We start from the raw sequence: 20,361 nt of genomic DNA on the forward strand, positions 1-20,361 counted from the left end.
CTGACTGTCAAGGAAACTGGGCTGCACCTGCAATATCCAGACCTTGACAAGTACGGACCCTTCCCAAACTCCGTGTGTGTCCCCACCGTGAGTTTAGGTTGAGGGTCTGAAGAAACTTTTCCACTCATCCCTGTAACCATGTTAGCTCTGTGGAGAAATAAGCTGCAGGTGGCCATGCAATAGCCAGCTGAGAACCTTTGGGCCCGGTGCAGATCACAGCAGGGAAGCTCCTGCCCAAGCTAAGGTTTTCCATGTGTGCCAGCATCAGCACTGCAGGTCAACACTGCCCCATTTCCCCGACCAGCTGCGGTGCCCACAGATTAGAAAAGCAGACGGGGCACATGCAAAGTGCTCCCGGTTCTCCCGCTTCATCCCGCGGGAAGGAAAACCCACGGGACCCCTCACCTCTCTGTCAGCTGTGCAGCTGGGACCGAAGGCGGCCTGACGACCCATCAGCGCGGCTGAGAGCAGGAGCTTTCCCCGACAACGCCGGGCGGCAGCTCCGCTCCCGGTGGGGCTCGGGAGGGGCTTCTGCACCGGGCTCCCTCCCTCTCTGCTGCCGGCCGGCGCCTCAAGGTCACCCGCCGCCCCGCTTGGGCGGCCGCGGATCCCGCCGTGCCCCCATCCCCATCCCCATCCCCATCCCCATCCCATCCCATCCCATCCCATCCCGTCCCATCCCATCCCATCCCGTCCCCCCGCCTCCGCCGCGGCCCTCCTAATGCAGCTGCCCGGCCCGCAGGCACCGCCAGCGGGGCGCCCCCGCCGCCATGTCCCCCCCGGCCTCGGCGGCCGCCGCCAGCGAGGGAGGCAGCAGCACGCCGGTGCCTCCGGAGGAGGAGGCGGAGGGGGCCAGAGAGGAGGTGAGCAGAGCGGCCGCCCCCCGGCCCGGGCTGCCCCCTACCACCCTTGCGTGGCGCGTTCACGGGCCGGGCTTTGCCCGCACAGGTGCGGAGCCGCTCGCTGGGAGCGCCTCTCGCCCCGCTCCGGCCCCGGGGATGCGATGCGGGTTGGGGGCGAGCATGCCCAGCCGTCGGTCGCGCCGCCGATGGGCTGCCCCAGCGCGCCTCTCCCCCATCGCCCGCCCGTCACCTGGGGATCGCTGCGGAGCCTCCGGGCATGGAAGGGACGCAGCAGCCAGCGCCGTCCGGAGCGGGGGCCGGAGCTGGAGTGGCCGGGATGGAGGAGGAAGGGAAAAATCAGAAACGAGAAGCGCAGGGCACCGTTTGTGCTTACAGCCGCGGGCAGAGCTTGTTATGCCTGGGAGACGTGGAGACCCCCTCCTTGCTGTGCGCTGGCTTCTGGGGGCATCCAGGATGGGGCACAGCTGCCCGGGTCACTGTGAGGCAAGACGCGGTGGGCAGCAGGGTAGAGGGCTTGGGGACATGGCAAAGCCAAGGGCTGTTGCTGGTGGCTGCTCCCAGCAAGGTGCAGACTGGGGCAGGCCAGGTACCAGCACAGCCTTGCCTCCAGGTGTGCTGCAGTCTCCCTCAGCAGATGACTTTTCCGGAGTCCAGGCAGCAGATGCCAGAAAGGGTCGAGAGCAGGGTGCCCCGTGCCTTGGGAGCGCCACCGGGAGGCAGGTGTGCCAGCCCTTTTGTCTGCCTCTACAGATCCTGCTTGCAGCTTGGGCTTCCCAAGAAGGGAGAAGGCAACTGCACTGACTGGTGAGGCTCGCTGTATGCCATGGGGCTGCTGACCCATGGAGGGCACCCAGGCAGTGCAGGAAGGGCAGTGTTCTCCTGCAGGGGGTGGGCTGCCCTGTCTGGTGAGACCACAGCTCAAAGGGCAGCTTGGGGGGATACTCAGAAGCTGGTGCATCACTTCCCCTTCTGCTGATGAGGAGCTGCAGTTTGCGAGTGCTGCATAATCCTGGTATTCTCTGCCTCCTTGGCTTGGGCAGAACATGCATGCCCATGCACGGTTATTCTATATATACAGACTTATATTTAGATATAAATAATTGCAGGAGAGGAATGCTGAAGTTCAAGGACTGGGAAGCTGTACAAATACTGTATACTCTGTGTCTGTTCCTCTCTTCCTGCCTGCATGCAACAACTCCTGATGATCTGAGCCCAGCTCTTCAAACAGATCCTGATGAGGGTAGCCAAACTGTGAGGGGCTTTTTTAGCATGAGGACATGCTTGTGCCCTGCTGTGATGTGGTTTCTTACTGCCGGTGTCCTGGCAGTGCTGGTCCTACTTTCAAGACGGCACAGACTTTTCAGAGGTGCCAGAGCAAGAGCCAGTTTGGGTGAGAGAAGTGTAGCAGGGGCAGTGCCCAGACGAGTTTCCCTCCCCTACAGTGCCCCCTGGCTCGCAGGTATTATGAGATTGTCCGAGCTTCAGTTACTCTGTGGTGGCTGCCAATGAGGGTGTCAGTGTCATACTCCACAGGAGCAGGCAGAAAGGCTGTAGTCCATGACCTCCTCTGTTTAGGCTAAGGGCATCCTTCTTGTGGCCAGAAGCTATCACAGACTTGCATGAAGCAGCTGGTGGAGGAGAGGGAAGCTGCAGCCTCTCGTGATGGTGCCATGCTTGCTGGTGTCTCATCTGATGCAAAGAGGAGAGACTTCAGTGGCGAGCTTAGATTTCTGGACTGACCTAGTGAAATCCTCTTGTCTTCAGAGCTATCAGGAGAGGGAGAGGACAATGTTCCTCCTCTCCTCTAGTGCCTATGTAATGCCATACGGGCTGTGCAATGTCCTCATTTCCGTCAGAACCAACTGCTGGTGCCAGCACTGCCGAGCGTCCCCGCAGTGTGGCTCCATCCCACATGTCAGGGTCCATTGGCCAGGGTGAGTAGGAAGCCAGAGGAGATGTCTGGAAAATGGGAAACTTGCCCTGTCCTATTTGAAGGTGTCTCATCTTGATATCTCAGGTTGCTGCATCTAGGAGCCAGGGAGGGCTTCAGGTCTTCTCATCTTGTCCCAGGCAAGTAGCAAGAGGTACTAGCCAGAGCTGACTGAGCCCTTGTTCCATCTTGGTATCACATGCCTACACCCACACTTAGTGGTGGTGAGCTGAATTTCACTCATCAGTGCATACTTGGAGGGTGGGAGATGCCAAGGGACAAGCTCTTCAGCCTAGGAACAAGCAAAACCATGTCCTTGTCCTGCTGCTCAGGTGGGATCTGATGGAAGGAACCAGTCCTCCTCCAAGCTCCTGTGTAAAATGGAGACCTTGGTGCCGCTGCAGGAGCTGACTGCTGGCAGGATTCCCTGGCCTGTCGATGCTCAGCCTTCCTCTGTCCTCTGCAGTTGGCAGCACTGCCAGCCTGGGACTGAGCCACCTCTTTCTTGTAGGCAGGTGGTTCCTGAACCTGGGCTGTGGGCATGGGGTGTGTGATGTGGGTATTTGCTGGGACCATCCTGGCCAGGAGTTGCCCATGTTTGTCCAGAGCCTTTGAAAACAATGGTAATTCCTAGAAATGACTGGATCCTCCCTACCTCCCTTTTTCTGGGGATTTGAGGTCAAAGGAATCAGGGCTTATTAATTTCTTGCATGATGTAAGTGAATCCTGGGGAAGAGCCATGGAAACTGATGCTCAGGAGTCCCTCTGGAGTCCCCTGCAAGCTGCTGCCACCACCTGGCACTCGGGAGCTACCTGGGCCTTCAGGCTGCTGCTCTGGCGCTTTTTTTGGATTTTTTTTTCAGCCCTCTAGAGGGCTGTCTCTAGGACACCTGACCCTCTGAACCCCAGGCTGTCTCAAAATATGAAACATGAAAGTTTAGCATTCTGGAGGTGAATCAGAGATTTCACAGAGGTCTCTGCAGGGAGAGGCAGGTGAGAGTCATGGGAGGGAATGACATGGAAACACTTGTTAAAAAGGGGGACAGTGGATGGGGCCAGGCTGTAACTGGGAGTAGCTTGAAGAACTTGAAGAGGTTTAGTATTCAGAGTTGCAGGGTCAAGGTTGCAGGGGTGATTAAAGGATTTTGACCCATGTGCTTGGCCACTGAGGTGCTGAGCATGTTTGTCTCCTTGAGGCTGTTTTTTTAAAAGAGGATCCCCTAGACCTCAAAGGAGTTTAGTGCAAGCAGTGTTGGGGGTCCCCTCTTGTACTGCCTGTGCATTGTGGGTGTCTCCTTTTGCTTCAGGGCTGGTTGTGATTCATCCCCTCCATCCCTCCCCACGCATCCAGAGCAGCAGCTGCAGGTGTGGGGCTCCATCTCTGTTCACTTCGGGGCAGTGTCAGAGCCAGTGCCACGCAGGAGGGCGGGGAGGCCCAGGCAGCAGCCCACCCCCTGCCTTTCCCGAGGTGTGTCTCAGTGCCCACTAAGGGTTGCCCCATGCGTTCCACGAGGTGGAGTGAAGCACAGGGAAGGAGCTGCTTGGGATCCCACAACAGGTTCGGCTGAGCTATGGCCAGCCTTGCCCCCTGGCACTGCAGAGGTGTTCCAGCGCACCTGCAATAGCAGATTTGCTTACCACTCTCCAGTGCTGGAGCCTGAGCAGAGGGAGGCTCTGGGTGATGGAGGGAAACCCTGTTTACATGAAGTAGGGCAAGGCTTTTGCCTCATTCCATCAGACTGCAGCGGGCAGATGACGATGGCATTTATATCAGTGCCTGCTCTCCTCCTAGTGACACTGTTCTGAGACAGATTTCTCTTTCCCCAGCTTTTTCATCTGCTTGTTTGCTATGCTGGACTTACCCAAGGCTGGTTAAGAGCTCAGGAAGACAATCTTATTCAGCTGCTTCTGCGGAGGAATCTGTGGAGCTGATTGTTTGCTCCTGTGAGCCCTTTGCAGCCTGGGAGAGGAGCAGGGATGCTGCAGTTCCTACTGGGATTAGACTCTGCATCTGGCTCCTCCTCTGTCTCTGCTGTGGTTGTATCCCGTCACTGGCACTTGATCAGCTTTCGGAAACCCCACCGGTGCAGCCGAGGTGTATGTGTTTTACCTCAAAAGCCTAGGGCAGAGCTGGGTTGTAAACAGTTTACAGCAGGGGTTAGTGTGACCCTGTAAAAGCGCTGCAGTATCTAAATACTGCGTAGTCCTAGGAGGAGACTAGTGCATGGACTAGAGCCCTGCTAACACAGTTCCTGGAACCAAGCCTGGGCTGCATCGTGCTCCCTGCCCTGGGTGGGTAACCGCAGTGGGGCTTGCCTACACCTCTGCAGGGTGACAGCCAGCGTCTCCCTTCTCCTGCGGCACAGGCAGGGCAGAACATGAAGGGCTGGGGGCTGACTATGAGGTGGAATTTGCTTTTTTGAGACAGAAAAGCAAAGACCTGTCACTGTGGTGCCCCTTCCCCAGCTGGCAAATGAATGAGCTGGGTGCTTTATTCCCTGTGCTCTGTTTGTGCATCTGCCTCCTAAACAAGGTGCTGTTTCTCAGCATTCACATCCCACAGACACCCCAGGCTTGGCATGTACCACTCCAAGGGCCCTGTCCAGACCCTCCCCATGCTCCTCCTTTGGCTGAGCTGCTCCTTTACATCCTCACAGTCAGAGCTGCTGCTGCCAGGGAAAGCCTGCAACGCAGAAGGCAGCAGTGAGAGAGGAAGCCTTTGGCTGCCGGGGTAGTGGTACAGTATTCCAGCATGGGAGAGCCGTGCTGCAACCAAGCAAGGACAGAGGGGTCTGAGCAGGCTCTTGTAACTGCAGCATTGACCTCAGGAGGGAGAGCACAGCTCAGGTGGCTCTGCCTCCTGAAAGGCCCCCCCTTCTTCTCCTCACTCTCTTTTCTCTTACCTGGGGTTGCCTTCTTGCCCCATGACTGTGAGGCTGCTGCAGTGGTCAGTTGCACTGGGAAGACAGGGCTGCACGTGTGTCCATGCCAGCACTGCCAGCAGCACCATCCTGCACCTCTCTGAGCTGCCTGCAGGCCAGCACCACCCACCTGCCAGCCCTGGGCTCTCCCTGTCTGTCTCCAGGTCCTGCTCTCAGCTAGTGGCTTCAAAGAGAGGAGCTCAGCATTGCTGATAGCGGGGAGTGCCAGTGGGATGTACCAGCATTCCCCTTGCCAGCAGTGGTTTCTCTGGACGTGCTGCCTGCTCTGCTCATCATGGGCTGGCTGCTGGGGTGGGCAGGCAGGGGAGGCAGGAGCCTCTCTGTGCCTCTAGGAGAGAAACCTCTGTTGGAGATTTGGGCAGGATCCCTGAGTGCAGTGACAGAAGTCCCACTGGCAGGCTTTGACAAGGGTGGGGAGGAAAGATTGGCCTGTGGGACTCCAGAGCACCAAGCCAGGAATGAGGGGCTCTTCAGAAGAGCATTTCTTAAAGGAAAGATGAAGCCCAGGGCTGTCCCTAGGCCTGCCAGTGGCCTTGTGATTTCTGGTTCTTGCTTTAATTTTCCTTTTCATGCCAGAGTGAAAGTGCCCCTCCTGCTTTCTAGCAGTGTGAGCCCACTCAGTTGTTTGGGATTCCTGGATGAGAGACCTCTCCAGCCCAGCATGTTCAGGAGTGGAGAGTAATGGAGCCAGGCTTGGACTGCAGTGCCATGAGCAGTGTCGTTACAGCTGGAGTTGGCCCCTGCCATGGAGGAGCTGAGCTCAGGAGCTGCTGCTGCCTGCAGGTGCAGAGGGAGAGCAAAGCTTGAAGCCTCTGAGTGAATTTGGTGGCATCTGCACAAGGCTGGGGTTCTTGACCCCCTCTCTCAGGTTGCCCCTTTGGAGATTGCTGGATAAAATATTCTGTATAAGAAAGGAAATAGTTACTTTGTCTGTTCTTTCTTTGGGTAGGGTGATGTCAGATCTCACAGACAATGGATCAATACTTGAGACTTCAGAGTGTTGCAGAGTGACAGAGGTTTCCTTAACCAAGTTTTTTTCATGGGTTTGTGTGAAACCCTGCACTGTACTGTGGTAAAGGCACCAGTGCAATCCCTTTAAAAAGTCGCGTTGCTAATTTCTGCCTTTTCCTCACCATGAAAGACCTAAGAGCAGTGTTTTTCAGAAGTGTGGACTGTCACATCTGAATCCCAGTGCAAGCAGGCACATTTGCCAGCAGCTGTGAGTGGCCTCTTGCCCTCCTTGCTGCTGCAGATTGTTAGGATGCTCCTCCCTTCCAGCCTGAGTACTTTTTAGGATGTTACTCCATATTTGCTTTCTCTCCTACCAGAGGTGGCTCCATTTCAATAGTGGAAAAGTACTTTCTCATTGGTATGGTTTATAAAGCACTTGAGAAGCACTTCAGATCTCCTTAGGCTGCCAAGTGTTGTAGTGGGAATTGTCATTACCAATCACAGACCTTCCCAGCTGCAGAAGGTCTGTTTCTCCATCTTACAGGCACACCAGGCAGCTTGTGCCGCCCTGCTGGAGGAATTGGAATGTTGCTATTTGTCGTTACTGGGAAGCGGAGGAGAGACTCGTGTGCAGTGGGATGGGCTGTGGTGAGGGGTTCAGGTGGGATGACATCAGCTAGAGCTGCCTGTGCTGGTGGGGTGGGTGCAAAAGCTGAGGCATGTGGAGGAGATCGCCCAGACTCTCACCTGATCTTCCAATAGCTCTCCCTGGGAAGTGGCAATGGTAGGGGTTACTCCCTGTTGGAGAAGGGAGGTGCTCAGTGCAGCTGACAGAGTTGTCCTTTACCACTCTCCACCATGTCCAGCTGGGCTCTGTCTGTCCCCCAAGGAGGGGCAGAGCACCAGACATGGAGGTGGGGGTGCTAGTTGCCTGCACTGCATGAGTGTCATCCTGTGAGAGATCCCAGCCTCTGCGCTGCCCGCTGAGGCCAGGAGCCCCGTGGCCTCTGCTGTTTGGTCTGTGTTTGCAGAGCTATAGGTGCTGCCACAGCACCCTGCTGCCTGCGCCCCTTCCCCTGCCGCTGCAGCCCACTGACTCCTCTCTTGTTTTCTCTCTCCTTCTCCCCGGTCCCCCGGAGCAGCAGCGGCCAGTGAAGCAGTCTCTCAGCAAGTCCCTGTGCCGAGAGTCGCACTGGAAATGCCTGCTGCTGTCCCTCCTCATGTATGGCTGCATGGGAGCCATGACCTGGTGCCACGTCACCAAGGTGACCCGGCTGACCTTTGACAGCGCTTACAAGGGCAAGTCCATGATGTACCATGACAGCCCCTGTTCCAACGGCTACGTCTACATCCCCTTGGCTTTCCTGGTGATGCTCTACGTGGTGTACCTGGTGGAGTGCTGGCACTGCTACACGCGCAACGAGCTGCAGTACAAGGTGGACGTGGAGAGCGTGCACGAGCGTGTGCAGCGGATGCAGCAGGCCACCCCCTGCATCTGGTGGAAGGCCATCAGCTACCACTACGTCCGCAGGACCCGGCAGGTCACCCGCTACCGCAACGGGGACGCCTACACCACCACCCAAGTGTACCACGAGCGGGTCAACACCCACGTGGCAGAGGCCGAGTTTGATTATTCCAACTGTGGAGTTAAGGACATCTCCAAGGACCTCATTGACCTGGAGAGCTACCCGGCCACACGGCTCCGCTTCACCAAGTGTTTCAGCTTTGCCAACGTGGAGTCTGAGAACTCCTATCTGACCCAGCGGGCCCGCTTCTTCACGGAGAACGAGGGCCTAGACGATTACATGGAGGCCAGGGAGGGGATGCACCTCAAAAATGTGGACTTCAAGGAATACATGGTGGCCTTTTCTGACCCAGACAACCTGCCTTGGTATGTATCTCACTATGTCTTCTGGGTGGCAGCTCTGCTGACCCTCTCCTGGCCCCTGCGGGTGCTAAATGAGTACCGCACCTCCTATGTCCATTACCACGTGGAAAAACTCTTTGGGTTCGATTACGTGGCCGTGACGCCGGCCGAGGAGCGCTCCTTCTGCCGGAGGATGCCCCGTGTCAACACGGTGGACAGCACCGAGCTGGAGTGGCACATACGCTCCAACCAGCAGCTGGTGCCCAGCTACTCGGAAGCGGTCCTGATGGACTTGGTGGGGCTCTCCGGCTGCACCAGCTACTCCGCTTGCCGCTACGGGGGCTACCGGCAGAACTGCGAGCGCTGCCACAGGACTATAAGCAGCTCCTCCATCTTCTCCCGCAGTGCTCTGAGCATCTGCAACGGCAGTCCCAGGATTCCCTTCAGCAGCAGCCGCTTCTCCCTGGGCCGCTTGTACGGCTCGCGCCGCAGCTGCCTCTGGCGCAGCCGGAGTGGCAGCCTGAACGAGCAGAGCTGCCCCACTGAGCAGACACGCCTCTCCAGCCAGGTGACTGTGGAGGAGGAAGACCCCCCTCCTTATCAGGATGCCCTCTACTTCCCTGTCCTCATTGTACACCGCAACGAAGGCTGCCTGAACCACGACCACCGTCACCTCCATCGCAATGGGTCCTGCGTGGAGACCTCACTGTGAAAGCAGAAGGCGGTGAGATCTCATTGTCTGTTGCCTGGCCCCAGCCAGAGCAGGATTTGGGGAGAGGAGCACAAGGGGGATGGCCTAGGAGGACATCAGGATGGAGTGGACGTGGCATCCTCCTCCGGCAGCCAACAAAGGCTTCCCCCGCTGTGGCTCTGACCTCCCAGAGGGGTGGATGCTGGTGCTCCCCCTGACGTGGCACAGAACTCTAGACCGATCACCACATGCAAAAAAAAACAAACAACCAAACCAACAGCAAAACCATAATTCATGGTGTCAAGACCCAAAGGGGGGAATAAAACGGCAGGCCTGATGCAGGGAGGGGGTGGCTTTGGCTCCCAGCCCTGGCTCCAGGCTGTCTCGTGCTCCAAGGAACCAGCAGCCACCAAAAAGCACCCTGCTGCACCTCTGCCCACCCTGCTTCCCACACTGGAGCGAGACCCCTCGCAGGGTGGAGGAGAACAGGCCCCTTGGAGCAGGGTGTTGCTGCCTGTGACAGAAGGTCATGGGCACCCAGGCACGTGGAGCTAAATGGCAGGTTAGAGCAAAGGCTGAAAGCCACGAATCCGCCTCTTCCCCTTCCCCCTGACCATTCCCCTCCCTCCCCACTATTTTTTTTAGACCATGCTCCGACTGTTACTTTTTTCTCACTGCTGGGAATGGCATTGCCTCCAGAGGATCCCATGCTCAGCTCCTTCGGAAGTTTCGGTGTGCCAGCTGTGAGTCAGCATCCCCTTGGTAAAGGGTTTTCTGTTTGGGCATGCAGCACCAGGGAAGGGATGAATGTGCAAATCCAGATGGAGCAGAGATCTGCAGCGCTACTGATGTGTTTGCTGGAGGAGGGCTCAGCTGGAAAGAGAAAACAGGAGGCCCCTGGTGAGCTGGGGAAGGGGAAGAGGATGGCACTGGAACAGACATCGTGGTATCAGGTGGCACATCAAGGGGCTGGGGACCCTTCCTGGCTTTGAAGTAAGTCCTAATTGGTTCAGCCAAGCATCAAGGAAGTCTCTGGTAGGTTCAGCTGCAGTTCACCTATTGATAATGGAGCAGCAGGTTGGTGCATGTCTGCACAAGTGAATTTTGCATAAGATCCAGCTGGGCTCTGGCTGTGAACTCTGAGCTGCAGGCTCCTGGAAGCCTCATTTTGACAGAGAGCTCTGAGGGGATAGGAAGGACAAATGCAGAACTATGCTGGAGCATTGGGAACTTTGTCTGGGGAAAGGAGGATCAAAAGAATTCTGTTTCTGTGTGACCCCACTGTTGGTGCAGGACCTGTGCAGGAGGCATCTGCCAAGAGGGATGCTCTGCAGAACACAGGCTGGGGATATGTTAGAGGAAACCCTGATTAAAACCAAATGTTTTGCACAACAGAGGTTTTTGCAGGGAGGTGTCAGGCTGTCAGAAGTGAGGTGACTTCTGTGTAGCTCATTAGCTACTGGGTTCTTCTGCCTTGCTCTTGTTAGGACAGGTTTGGTCTGAGCTTTGTGCTGCCCCTTCTACCCTGCTGGAAAGGATCTCAGCAACACTGGGCAAAGAGCCTTCGTGTCACTGAAGCTGCAACAGTGTTTGCAGCATGCAGACACCCAGCTTTTCCTCCTCCAGCAACACATCCCCGGATCTCTTGTGTCCTTGTTCTCAGAAAAGCTGTCTCCTTTTCAGTCAGCTCTTTGGGGAGTGCATGCCAAATCAGCCAGCGATTTCTCCAGACAGCACTGCTCCTCAGCTTCACCCCGCTTCCCTCATCAGCTGTGGCAAACAAAAGCTAAGAGCAGCACATCTTGGGTGACAGGGGCAAGTCCATTGGCACCTGGGCATTTGTGCTTGGTGTCTGCCTCCCCATGGGTCGCAGAAGGACAAACAGTGAGGCCCTGTATTTATTCCAACCATCTTCCTCCTGGCAGCTGTTAACGAGGGGTCAGGCTCTCTCATCGTGCTGCTGTACTGCTTTGCCTCCCGGGTCTCGAGGAGGCTGCAAGTGCACCAATGTACCACACTGGTCCTATTTTGAAAGCCATCTCCTGCTGGCAAGCCTGGAGTGGTCAGAACCTGTGGGCGTTGTAGGGCTCCCCATTTAATTTCCCCCAGAGCAGTCTGTTCTGCTCTTTATGCCCTGCATATCCTGGTTAGTGTCTCTTGCCCTTCAAGTCAGCTTGTCCTTCTGGATCTCGGGTGCTAAACTGCAAACAACAGTGGTTTGAATGAGAAGTCTCTTAAAATCTCACTCTGTTGATGATTCTGTCTTAGCATCTGCCCTTACTTTCACTACCAGAGCTAGATGTTGGTTTAAAGAAGAGGGTCCCTTGGAGGACAGAGAAGCATAAGGTCTCCAGAGGAGGCACATCCCTCTCTGCATTTTGTTCTCATTATTTTTGGCATAGATTCAGACTGGGCAAAAGCAGCCCTGGGATTTCCTTGCTTAGCGATGACATTCGGCTTGCTGTGCACTCATGCTTCTCTCTACAAGGGCCTAAAGTAAGCCAAGGCCGATGTGGATGTTCTCTGACTCCAGGGAGATAATGGTGTGTGCTTGTATGTCCCAGTGAATTGAGACAGTGGAGCTGCAATGGGTCATTAGTGAGGAATGAGGTCCCCGCTTGTCCTTCCTGACATGTTCTCTTTGAAATCTGCACTGTTGCTTAAATTAGGCTGTAATGGCTCATCTTTCTATCTCCAGCCTCCAAGGTGCCTTGGACAGATGGATTTATCTAAGTTTTGGCAGGCCTTTTAGCTCCCTGGGGCAAAGACAGTCTTCACAACAGGGACAGATTAGCAGGGTCTCTGTGCCCCCCAGCTTTTAGCACCTGCAGCAGAGTTTCAGGCACCATGTCCTTGGCTCTTTCTGGGGCTTTCCATGAGAATGCCTGGCCTTGTTCCTCTGGCCCCATTTTCACATGTGAAATCTTATTCTGGAGGTGGTCTATCCAGGTGGATCTTCGAGGCACGGCTGCTGTTCTGGCCCACAGGATCCGTACAGTCTCCCTGTTGCTGAACACCTTCCCCATGTACCCGGGTGGTGCCAGCTGCAGCCAGGTCCCAGTGCTACTGTCTGTCAGACCCACAGCACCCTGAGAAGTGGGACCTCTCTAGTCAGTATTCCCCACTGCATGCCAGGATTTCTCAGAGATCCCATCCCTCATATTCTTGGTGCTACCCAAGTGCACCTGGTAGAACTGCCCCCCTGGTCCATCCCATTCCATTTTCTCAAGGGTGGAGACATGACTCAGGTTCAGGAAAGGGGGATAGTGCACTTGAACATGGCAGGACTTGGGCAGCAGGGACAGGAGCTGCCTGGTGGCTTGACAGAGAAGTGGTGGAGCTGAAGAGGAGAAACTGAAACTAGGGCTGGTCCTGGCATGTCTAGTCAGGCAGGAAAGTTCAGAACAGAAAACTGGGCTCTCCCTTCTGTCTCCTGGCATGGGACACTACTGGCATGGGACACTACCAGCAAAGAGGGTTTCCTCCTAAGTGTTGGTGAGAGAACACAGTGCCCTGGGCCAAGGGCAGCTGCTGTAATTCTCCTTATGGCTCAGGTTATGAGCACAGATCCCAGAGATGGCCTGTCCCTGTTCTGGGACATGGCCTCTCCGTGGTGGAGTGGTCCCATCTCCTGGCACATACACATGCCCCACCCCAGCTCTGGGCTGTGCTGCAGTCAGGTGCCTGCTCTTCTTGAGGCTTGTGTCTGCTCTCTGCTGTATCCACGCTGGTGATGACAATTCCTTTGGCAGGAATTCGATGGCCCAATCTGCTCCTCTCAGGATAGCCTTCTCCCTTATATCTGAGTTCTCCCTGCTGTAGCTTAATCCCATTACTTCTTCTCCATTGACTGGTGAGTCTGATTGGCTCTGTTCCTTTTTCTCAAGGCCTTCCTGACACAAGCAGGCCTGTTATCTGTAGCCTTCTCTTCACCAAGCCCAGAGTCTTGATCTCACTTGCCAGACCCTGGCTTGAATGGTGGTGCAGAAGTTTTCTCTGTGTAGTGTGTCACTCCTGCTCTGAGCCTGGCCCGGGTGCCAAAGGTGCAAGCAATGCCTTGGTCTGTCAGGGTGGCTGTGTCCTCATTTCTGGTGCAGATCTCTTCGAAGCGAGCGGGGCTCGCAGGGCTGCTGGCTGCTTCCACAAGGAAAGCAGGACAGCACGCCTCACCCTCTGGGAAGGTCAGAGCTGGGTGCTTGTCAGTATGACAGAGGCAATAATTAGGAGGATCTCTGCAGTCAGATGGTTTTGTTTTTTCCATACATCATTCAAACATTGCAGTTTTCCATGGGCTGAGAGTCAGGCTCAGCATTGCACTTAGCAGTGGACTTTCCTCATATACTAGAAAGAGAGAGGCAAGAATGCTACCAGCTGCTCTTCCTGGCCCTTCATGGTGCTAATGCAACCCAGAAGAGGGCCAGTCCTCACTGCTGCAAGGCTGGAGAATTAGTTTGGGCTATTTGGTGTTTCCTACTCTTCAATATACTTGTCAGGTGCTTAAAAGCTCTCCAGCTTTTCTGAACTAGAGAAAAAGAGAGAGAGAGAGAGAAGTATGTGAGAAGCTCTGGATTACCTGATCTCCAAGACACATCACCACCTACTTATCTATCTTTCAATGCAATGGAAGCTTCCCAAATAGTGCCTAGCACCTTGCTTGTGCAGAACCAGTTGATGACACCAACCAGCCAAGCGGTACTTCTTTGAGCCCTCTGTGTGTCATGCCTCACTCCACACCAAGGAGGGAGGTTTCAGAGAGGGCTGTCAGGGTGAGCAGCTGCAGGGACATTCATTAGGATGGTGAGAGCAAATCTGAACCTATGGCCAAGGCCAGGCCTTCCAGGCTAATACACAGTATTATGGCTGGGGAAGATGCTGTTCATCTATTGTCAAACAAATGCACCCCACTTCCTTTCTGCTCCCCCTAAAATGCACATTAGAAATCCAGCTGGCCCTCTTTGTTGTCTCTTCACTCAAGAGGCTGCAGAGTTGTTTAATAACTGATGGACGCCCACGGGGTGAGAACTGCAGGAAAAGATTTATGAAGTGTAAGGTTAAGAAAGATAGGTAGCATTGATGCCAGTAAAACAGCACCTGCTGATTAGCAGGTGGGACAAATAATGCCTTTTAAGCTCTCCTTCCAGCCTTTCCAACCACGGCTTCAGTGCTGCTGTCTAATGCCACCAGGGTGCTTCCTTTAGCAGGGGACAGGCTTTGCTGCAGTGTGCTCCTGCTCTGCTGCAGTGGCTGTAGGGGCTGGGTCTGAAGCCACACCACCACCGACATGTTGTGTTACCAAAGAGTGTGGGTCTCAAGCTGGGATATGTCCTTCTGGGATATTCAGTGGTTAGAATAAAGTCTGTAGGAATATGATCTGGATCCAGGTAATGTCAGAAATGAAACATAGTTTAAGTGATAGCTCTGTCTGGTGCTGCTGCTCCCTGTGATGCACTTGAGCCTACACTCTGCTCTGAGCCAGGCATACATGGAATTCAAAGGCTGGTTCGTAGGACCTGGGACCCCAGTGGGGACTTGGGGCTGAGCCTGCCTAGGGCTGTTTCTCTGTGGGCATTCTGGAAAAAGTGGAAAGGGGTCATAGTCACACTTCAGGTAGAAATTAATGGGCTATGTTCATTCCTAGGGTAGTTTTACTGAAGCCAGTGGTACTATACTAATGTGAGGTTGGCTTAGCAGCTCCTCTGGGGGGTCTGTCCCTGAGTGCAGAAAAATTGATCTGTCACAGTGTTGCTTTGATGTTGCATTTTGTGTTGGGACTTGGCCAACCTGAATGAATGTTGAATGTCTGTAGTTTCTACAAGCAGTGGGTTGAATTGTTCTGCTCTACTGCCTCACAGCTGCTCTGCCAAGGGGAACATTATGCCCATGGATGCGATCTCCTCAACTCCCTCAAAAGCAAGCTAACAAGCAAATTGACCTCCACAGCACCTCCGCAGCGCCGGGAGAGGAGCTTTCTCCCACAGGACCGTAGCCTTTCCGCCTTTGAGGTGAAAGAGGTCCCAAGGACAGCACTGAACCTGCAAGACCCATGGCCTCGTGGCCTGCCCTTCCTCCTTCCCTCCTTACCTCATGTCTGTCTTGGGGGAGGGACAGTTTCCCTGTGGAGTGCCACAAGCTCCTCTTCCTGCAGCTCGTGAACAGGCTCTACTGACAGGTATATCATCCACCTATGCAACTCTTCCAGAAGCTGCCAGATTTTCAGGAGCCCATTACAGTGTGCAGCATGGCCATCCAGCACTGACAATAAGCACAGTGGCTGCTGGAAAGCTAAGTGGGTTTTATTCCCCCCATTCCCCAGGAAGACTCTTTTTGTTGGGCCATTTTGTTTGTTTGTTCATTTGTTTGGTTTTTGTAAACTTTATTTGGGGGAAATGAAGCTTGTGAGAAATTGGTGCCCATCCTGAATCCTCCCCAGTCCTTCGAACTCTGTGAACGGATGGATCACCTACTGTGATTATAATTTAGTGGATTTTGTAGAACAAAATAACTTCACACACAGACACATGAGGTTCTTTCACTCTCCATCAGCACAAGCTGCTTCTGCAATCTTAGCTACTCACATTAGTGAAAGAAAAAGCCTAGCTAGAATGTGGTGAGATGACGCAGTACTTTGTATCAGTCCCATGGTCCCAACGTCCATTAGCAGCGCCGTCAGCTGCCGTGGCATGAATTCAGACTTTGGATGGCAGCCCATGAACCAGTCAGGGTGAAAATTTGGAAAATCCCAAGCCTGAGTCTATGCACATTTCCAGAAGCAGATGCAGAGGGAGGATCAGCTGAAAGCAGGCATCACCTCCTGCTCAGCCCCGGCAGAAGCTGGTGGGCTCTGTCTGTGCTGCAGCTGCCCCCAAGAAGAGCCTGTCCCCAGGGGCTGAGCAGAGGGGAGCGAGAGCAGCAGTGTGTCTGATGCAGCAGCACTGCTCAGCTGGCTGGGGAAACAGCAGTGACAACTAGACCCCGAAATAACAGGATTTCACTTTGGGAATGCCAATGGCTTTTTCAAACTGAAATGCCGCAAGAAGGCCTTAACAGCTGTGAGAAGTGTTTCACATTGCTGTTCCTTGCTTAAAAAAAAAAATAAAATTGGTGATGATGTGAGTTTAAACTCTCCACTCCTTCTATCTCTGTTAGTAAGGTGCCGTGCTGGTGGAGAAGGAATGCCCAAGGCAGATCAGGATGGTGGTCATGTGGCTTTGCAGTGGGGTAGGTTGGTCAGGAATGGAGGCCAGAGTTTAAAATGTTTCTCTGCCCCTGGAGTGTGACATGGCCATCCACCCAGACGTGGCAGGGTGGGGTTCTATGTGCTCATGCACAGCTGGGACCTGTGGCCCTGCAGAGGGTTGATATGTTTGTGGCTTTGGTGTGGTGACACCCATCCACTCTTGCAGCAAGGGCTTTTCAGGGTGACAGAGCATTGCTTGTTCTTCATCAGAAGAAACTCCTGACCTGGTTTCTGTGAGGAAATGGTGTGAAGTGTCACATTTGCTGCAGAGAGTGGCAGGGAGCAGGGATAAAAGCATGGAGCAAGCCGTGTTTGAGAACAAGCTAATCCACTGCTGCCTGTCTGAAACCGGAGAGCTGCCGGCTCTGCTCCCTGGACAATGCTTTCCAGCTCTTCTCACTCTCCCCAAGCCTGATGTGCAAACTCATTCCTCTGAGCTAGCCAAAGCACTCCCCTCCCCTGAACTCCTCCGAGGCCGTGCATTCCCATCATTTTGGTCCCCTCCCTGCTGGGCACCATGAAATGCCAGCAGATGCATGATGACCCCAGGCATGCTGGTGGCCAGACATCAGCACACCCCTGCCTGTGCTCAGCCCTTCAGCTGCGCTCCCTGCCCTGGCATGCCCACTGCTTGCTTGCTGCAGAGCAATCACAGCACATCCTGGCATCACTTTGGCATCACTTTGTGGTTTCCCAGAGAATTTTGCAGCACTTGTCCTAAGTTAGAAAACAGAAGGCCTTGACATTTTGGTGATCCTGCTCTCCAGGCCAGGGAGGAGAAGAGGGGCAGGTCAGCTGTTGTGGCAGTGAGGGAGCAGGGGACAGCATCATGGTGAAAGCAGCATATCTGCTGGAGAAGTCTCCAAACATGGGATCTGTGCTTCTCTGCTGGGGCTGAGGGCAGCTGACAAAGTTCAGAATAGGATGTGAATGCTCAGCAAGACATGGGAGGAAGAGAGCTGGTTGAGAACTTCTGTAAAAGGCTTTTACAGGAGACACAAGGTGAAATGGGGCAGGAGGATGCAGTGCTGGAGCAATGGTGCTGCAAGACAGGGAGGGTGGGGGGCAAATGGACCAGGGCATTTGATAGAGAAGCTCAGGAACAGAGTGGGCTTTCAAAGCAATCTCTGCATGCTCTGGCTGAGGAGAAAGGCAGGAGGTATTCCTAAGCTGAGGTGCCCAGGCCATGTCTCGCTGTGTTGTTGGAGCAGCAATGCTGCCTCCAAGCCCAGCAGTGACAGCTTGAGCACGTGTCATCAACCACGATGGCTAACGCAGCCACAAGGTGTAAATGTCACTAATGAATAAATTGCCTTGTGCCTTGGAGAGGCTAATCCATCACGGCCAGAGACAGGGATCTGACAAGCCTGGCTATTTCAGGCGTACCCTGTAGGGAGGAGGAATGCTTCATTTCTGAGCTGTCCCCTCCACCTAGGGAAGCTGATGCAGGGCTTGGCTCTGCGCCACTTCCCATCTTCCCAGCCACACAAGCTCAGGCTTCATCCCTCTTCATTGCAACTGAAGAAGCACAAAAGGATCTAGATTAGCCAAAGTGCCCTGTCAGCAGGGTGGTACATGGGGCCAGCAGGCGATTGAGGTTGGAGGGAAGCTGCTGGACGCAGGGCACACATGCTGTAGGGGGGATGGAATACAGTGGTGGGTCCCCAGTGGTTGGGAGAGCTTGTGTTAGTTGTCTGGGTATGTTTCAGGGCAGGAGTGCTTGGCACTATGTTTTGGAGGCATGCTGTTTCCTTCTCACCCCACTGTGCTGTGCCCACACAGCACAGGCAGTGCACAGCACCCCCATTTTCAGGACCCCCTGTGTGTGAACCCCAGCCACCAGCACTGTGGCTGACTGTGCAGAGGGTAGGTACCAAAGGGGCAGGGACAGCTCAGCCTAGACAAATCCAGCTCCGTGGGAGCAAAGGGAGGCTGAACACAGCAACCATTTCTGTGCACAGCCTCTGCTCAGCCTTGTGGCAGCCTGTTCCTCCTCCCCAAGTCAGTGCTCGAAATCAACCTGCCATCCTGTTTGTGACATATGCCAGTGTGACACCTTGCAAATCGATGCCTGGGTCTCTGTGAGCAGAAGCCGCCAGGCTTGGGAAGCTGGCCACTGTCTCCTGCTGCCGTGTGCGCTCTGCTCAGAGCAGCAGAAGCCGGGCTCGCCATCTGCTCTGGGATGGAGCCAGCCGGGTGCCCCTGCTCCGGCCTGATGGGACACCCCCACACAGCCCCAGGGATGTCATTCCCTTGTGTCATTCCCCCTTCTTTACCTTCTGGCCACCCTGTCTCTCACCATCTCTCTGGCACAGACCCACGGGTGAGGGGATGCTCCCAGCTTGTCTCTGCTGAGTGCTGCTGATGCTGTGTTGGGGGGTGGTGGCAGTGCCCAAGCTCATTCCCTCCTCCAAACAGAGACCCACAAATGACCCCCCTTCCTCAGAGCCTGTCAGTACTCCTTGGAGATCGATTTCATGGGAAAGCTGAGGTATTTGTTCTGGCCCTGCACTCAGCACAGTGACCAGCTAGTTACCCATCCTGTGGTAGCTGGACCTGGAGCTGACAAGTGACCCACCAAAGCAGGAATGTTCACACTCCAACAATCTGCTGTTGCTGTCTGACCAGAGTGTGTGGCATTTGAAATGGTTTCAACCCTTGCAGATTGGCAGATAGTTGACTGTTGGTCTTGGGTGTGGGCAAGTGCTGCAGGCTGCTTGGTGTGGACTTTGCTTTTTGGCCAAGAGATGGATGGGAGAGAGGGCAAAGAGTTCTCCAGGCAACAGCTACCTGTCCAGGCGTTCCTGCACCTAGCAGCCAGGAGTGGGTTTGAAGGGTGCTTAAGTGGTGTTAACAGTCTCAAGCTGTTAGCAGGAAAATGAGCAGTAAATATCATGAAAAGCAAGTCAGAAGTTGTTCTGGTGATGATGTGTTTTCCCAAGCCCTTTCCATCCCTTGTCCTCACTGGCTCTGGTGACTAATTCCTCCTCATGTGTCTGCTAGCATGTCTGCAGGATCTCACTGCTGCCCTCCAAGCATGAGCTTTCACTGCACAACTGGCTGACAGCTGCGACCCTGTCCTTGGAGCTACAGGCAGGCTTGCCTAGGACCAGGCCACCCCCATTAAACCCCCACCCTTGCTGCTGGAGCTGTTGCTTCATCAGCCTGGTGTGCGCTCTGCTCAGAGCAGCAGAAGCCGGGCTCGCCATCTGCTCTGGGATGGAGCCAGCCGGGTGCCCCTGCTCCGGCCTGATGGGACACCCCCACACAGCCCCAGGGATGTCATTCCCTTGTGTCATTCCCCCTTCTTTACCTTCTGGCCACCCTGTCTCTCACCATCTCTCTGGCACAGACCCACGGGTGAGGGGATGCTCCCAGCTTGTCTCTGCTGAGTGCTGCTGATGCTGTGTTGGGGGGTGGTGGCAGTGCCCAAGCTCATTCCCTCCTCCAAACAGAGACCCACAAATGACCCCCCTTCCTCAGAGCCTGTCAGTACTCCTTGGAGATCGATTTCATGGGAAAGCTGAGGTATTTGTTCTGGCCCTGCACTCAGCACAGTGACCAGCTAGTTACCCATCCTGTGGTAGCTGGACCTGGAGCTGACAAGTGACCCACCAATGCAGGAATTCACACTCCAACAGTCTGCTGTTGCTGTCTGGCCAGAGTGTGTGGCATTTGAAATGGTTTCAACCCTTGCAGATTGGCAGATAGTTGACTGTTGGTCTTGGGTGTGGGCAAGTGCTGCAGGCTGCTTGGTGTGGACTTTGCTTTTTGGCCAAGAGATGGATGGGAGAGAGGGCAAAGAGTTCTCCAGGCAACAGCTACCTGTCCAGGCGTTCCTGCACCTAGCAGCCAGGAGTGGGTTTGAAGGGTGCTTAAG

At 54.8% G+C, this 20,361-nt stretch overlaps 1 protein-coding gene across 1 annotated transcript; it reads left to right on the forward strand.

Annotated features, from left to right (window-relative positions):
* Positions 1–725: 725 nt before the first annotated feature.
* TMEM151B (transmembrane protein 151B) lies at positions 726–9,556 on the forward strand. Its single transcript, XM_039697932.1, has 2 exons — positions 726–863; positions 7,829–9,556. Exons 1-2 carry the CDS (start codon positions 771–773, stop codon positions 9,263–9,265), a joined length of 1,530 nt encoding a protein of 509 aa, XP_039553866.1. The 5' UTR covers positions 726–770; the 3' UTR covers positions 9,266–9,556.
* Positions 9,557–20,361: the final 10,805 nt, after the last annotated feature.

Source organism: Passer montanus, unplaced genomic scaffold (genome assembly GCF_014805655.1).
Source record: "Passer montanus isolate IOZ18808 unplaced genomic scaffold, ASM1480565v1 scaffold12, whole genome shotgun sequence".
Classification (NCBI taxonomy): domain Eukaryota; kingdom Metazoa; phylum Chordata; class Aves; order Passeriformes; family Passeridae; genus Passer; species Passer montanus.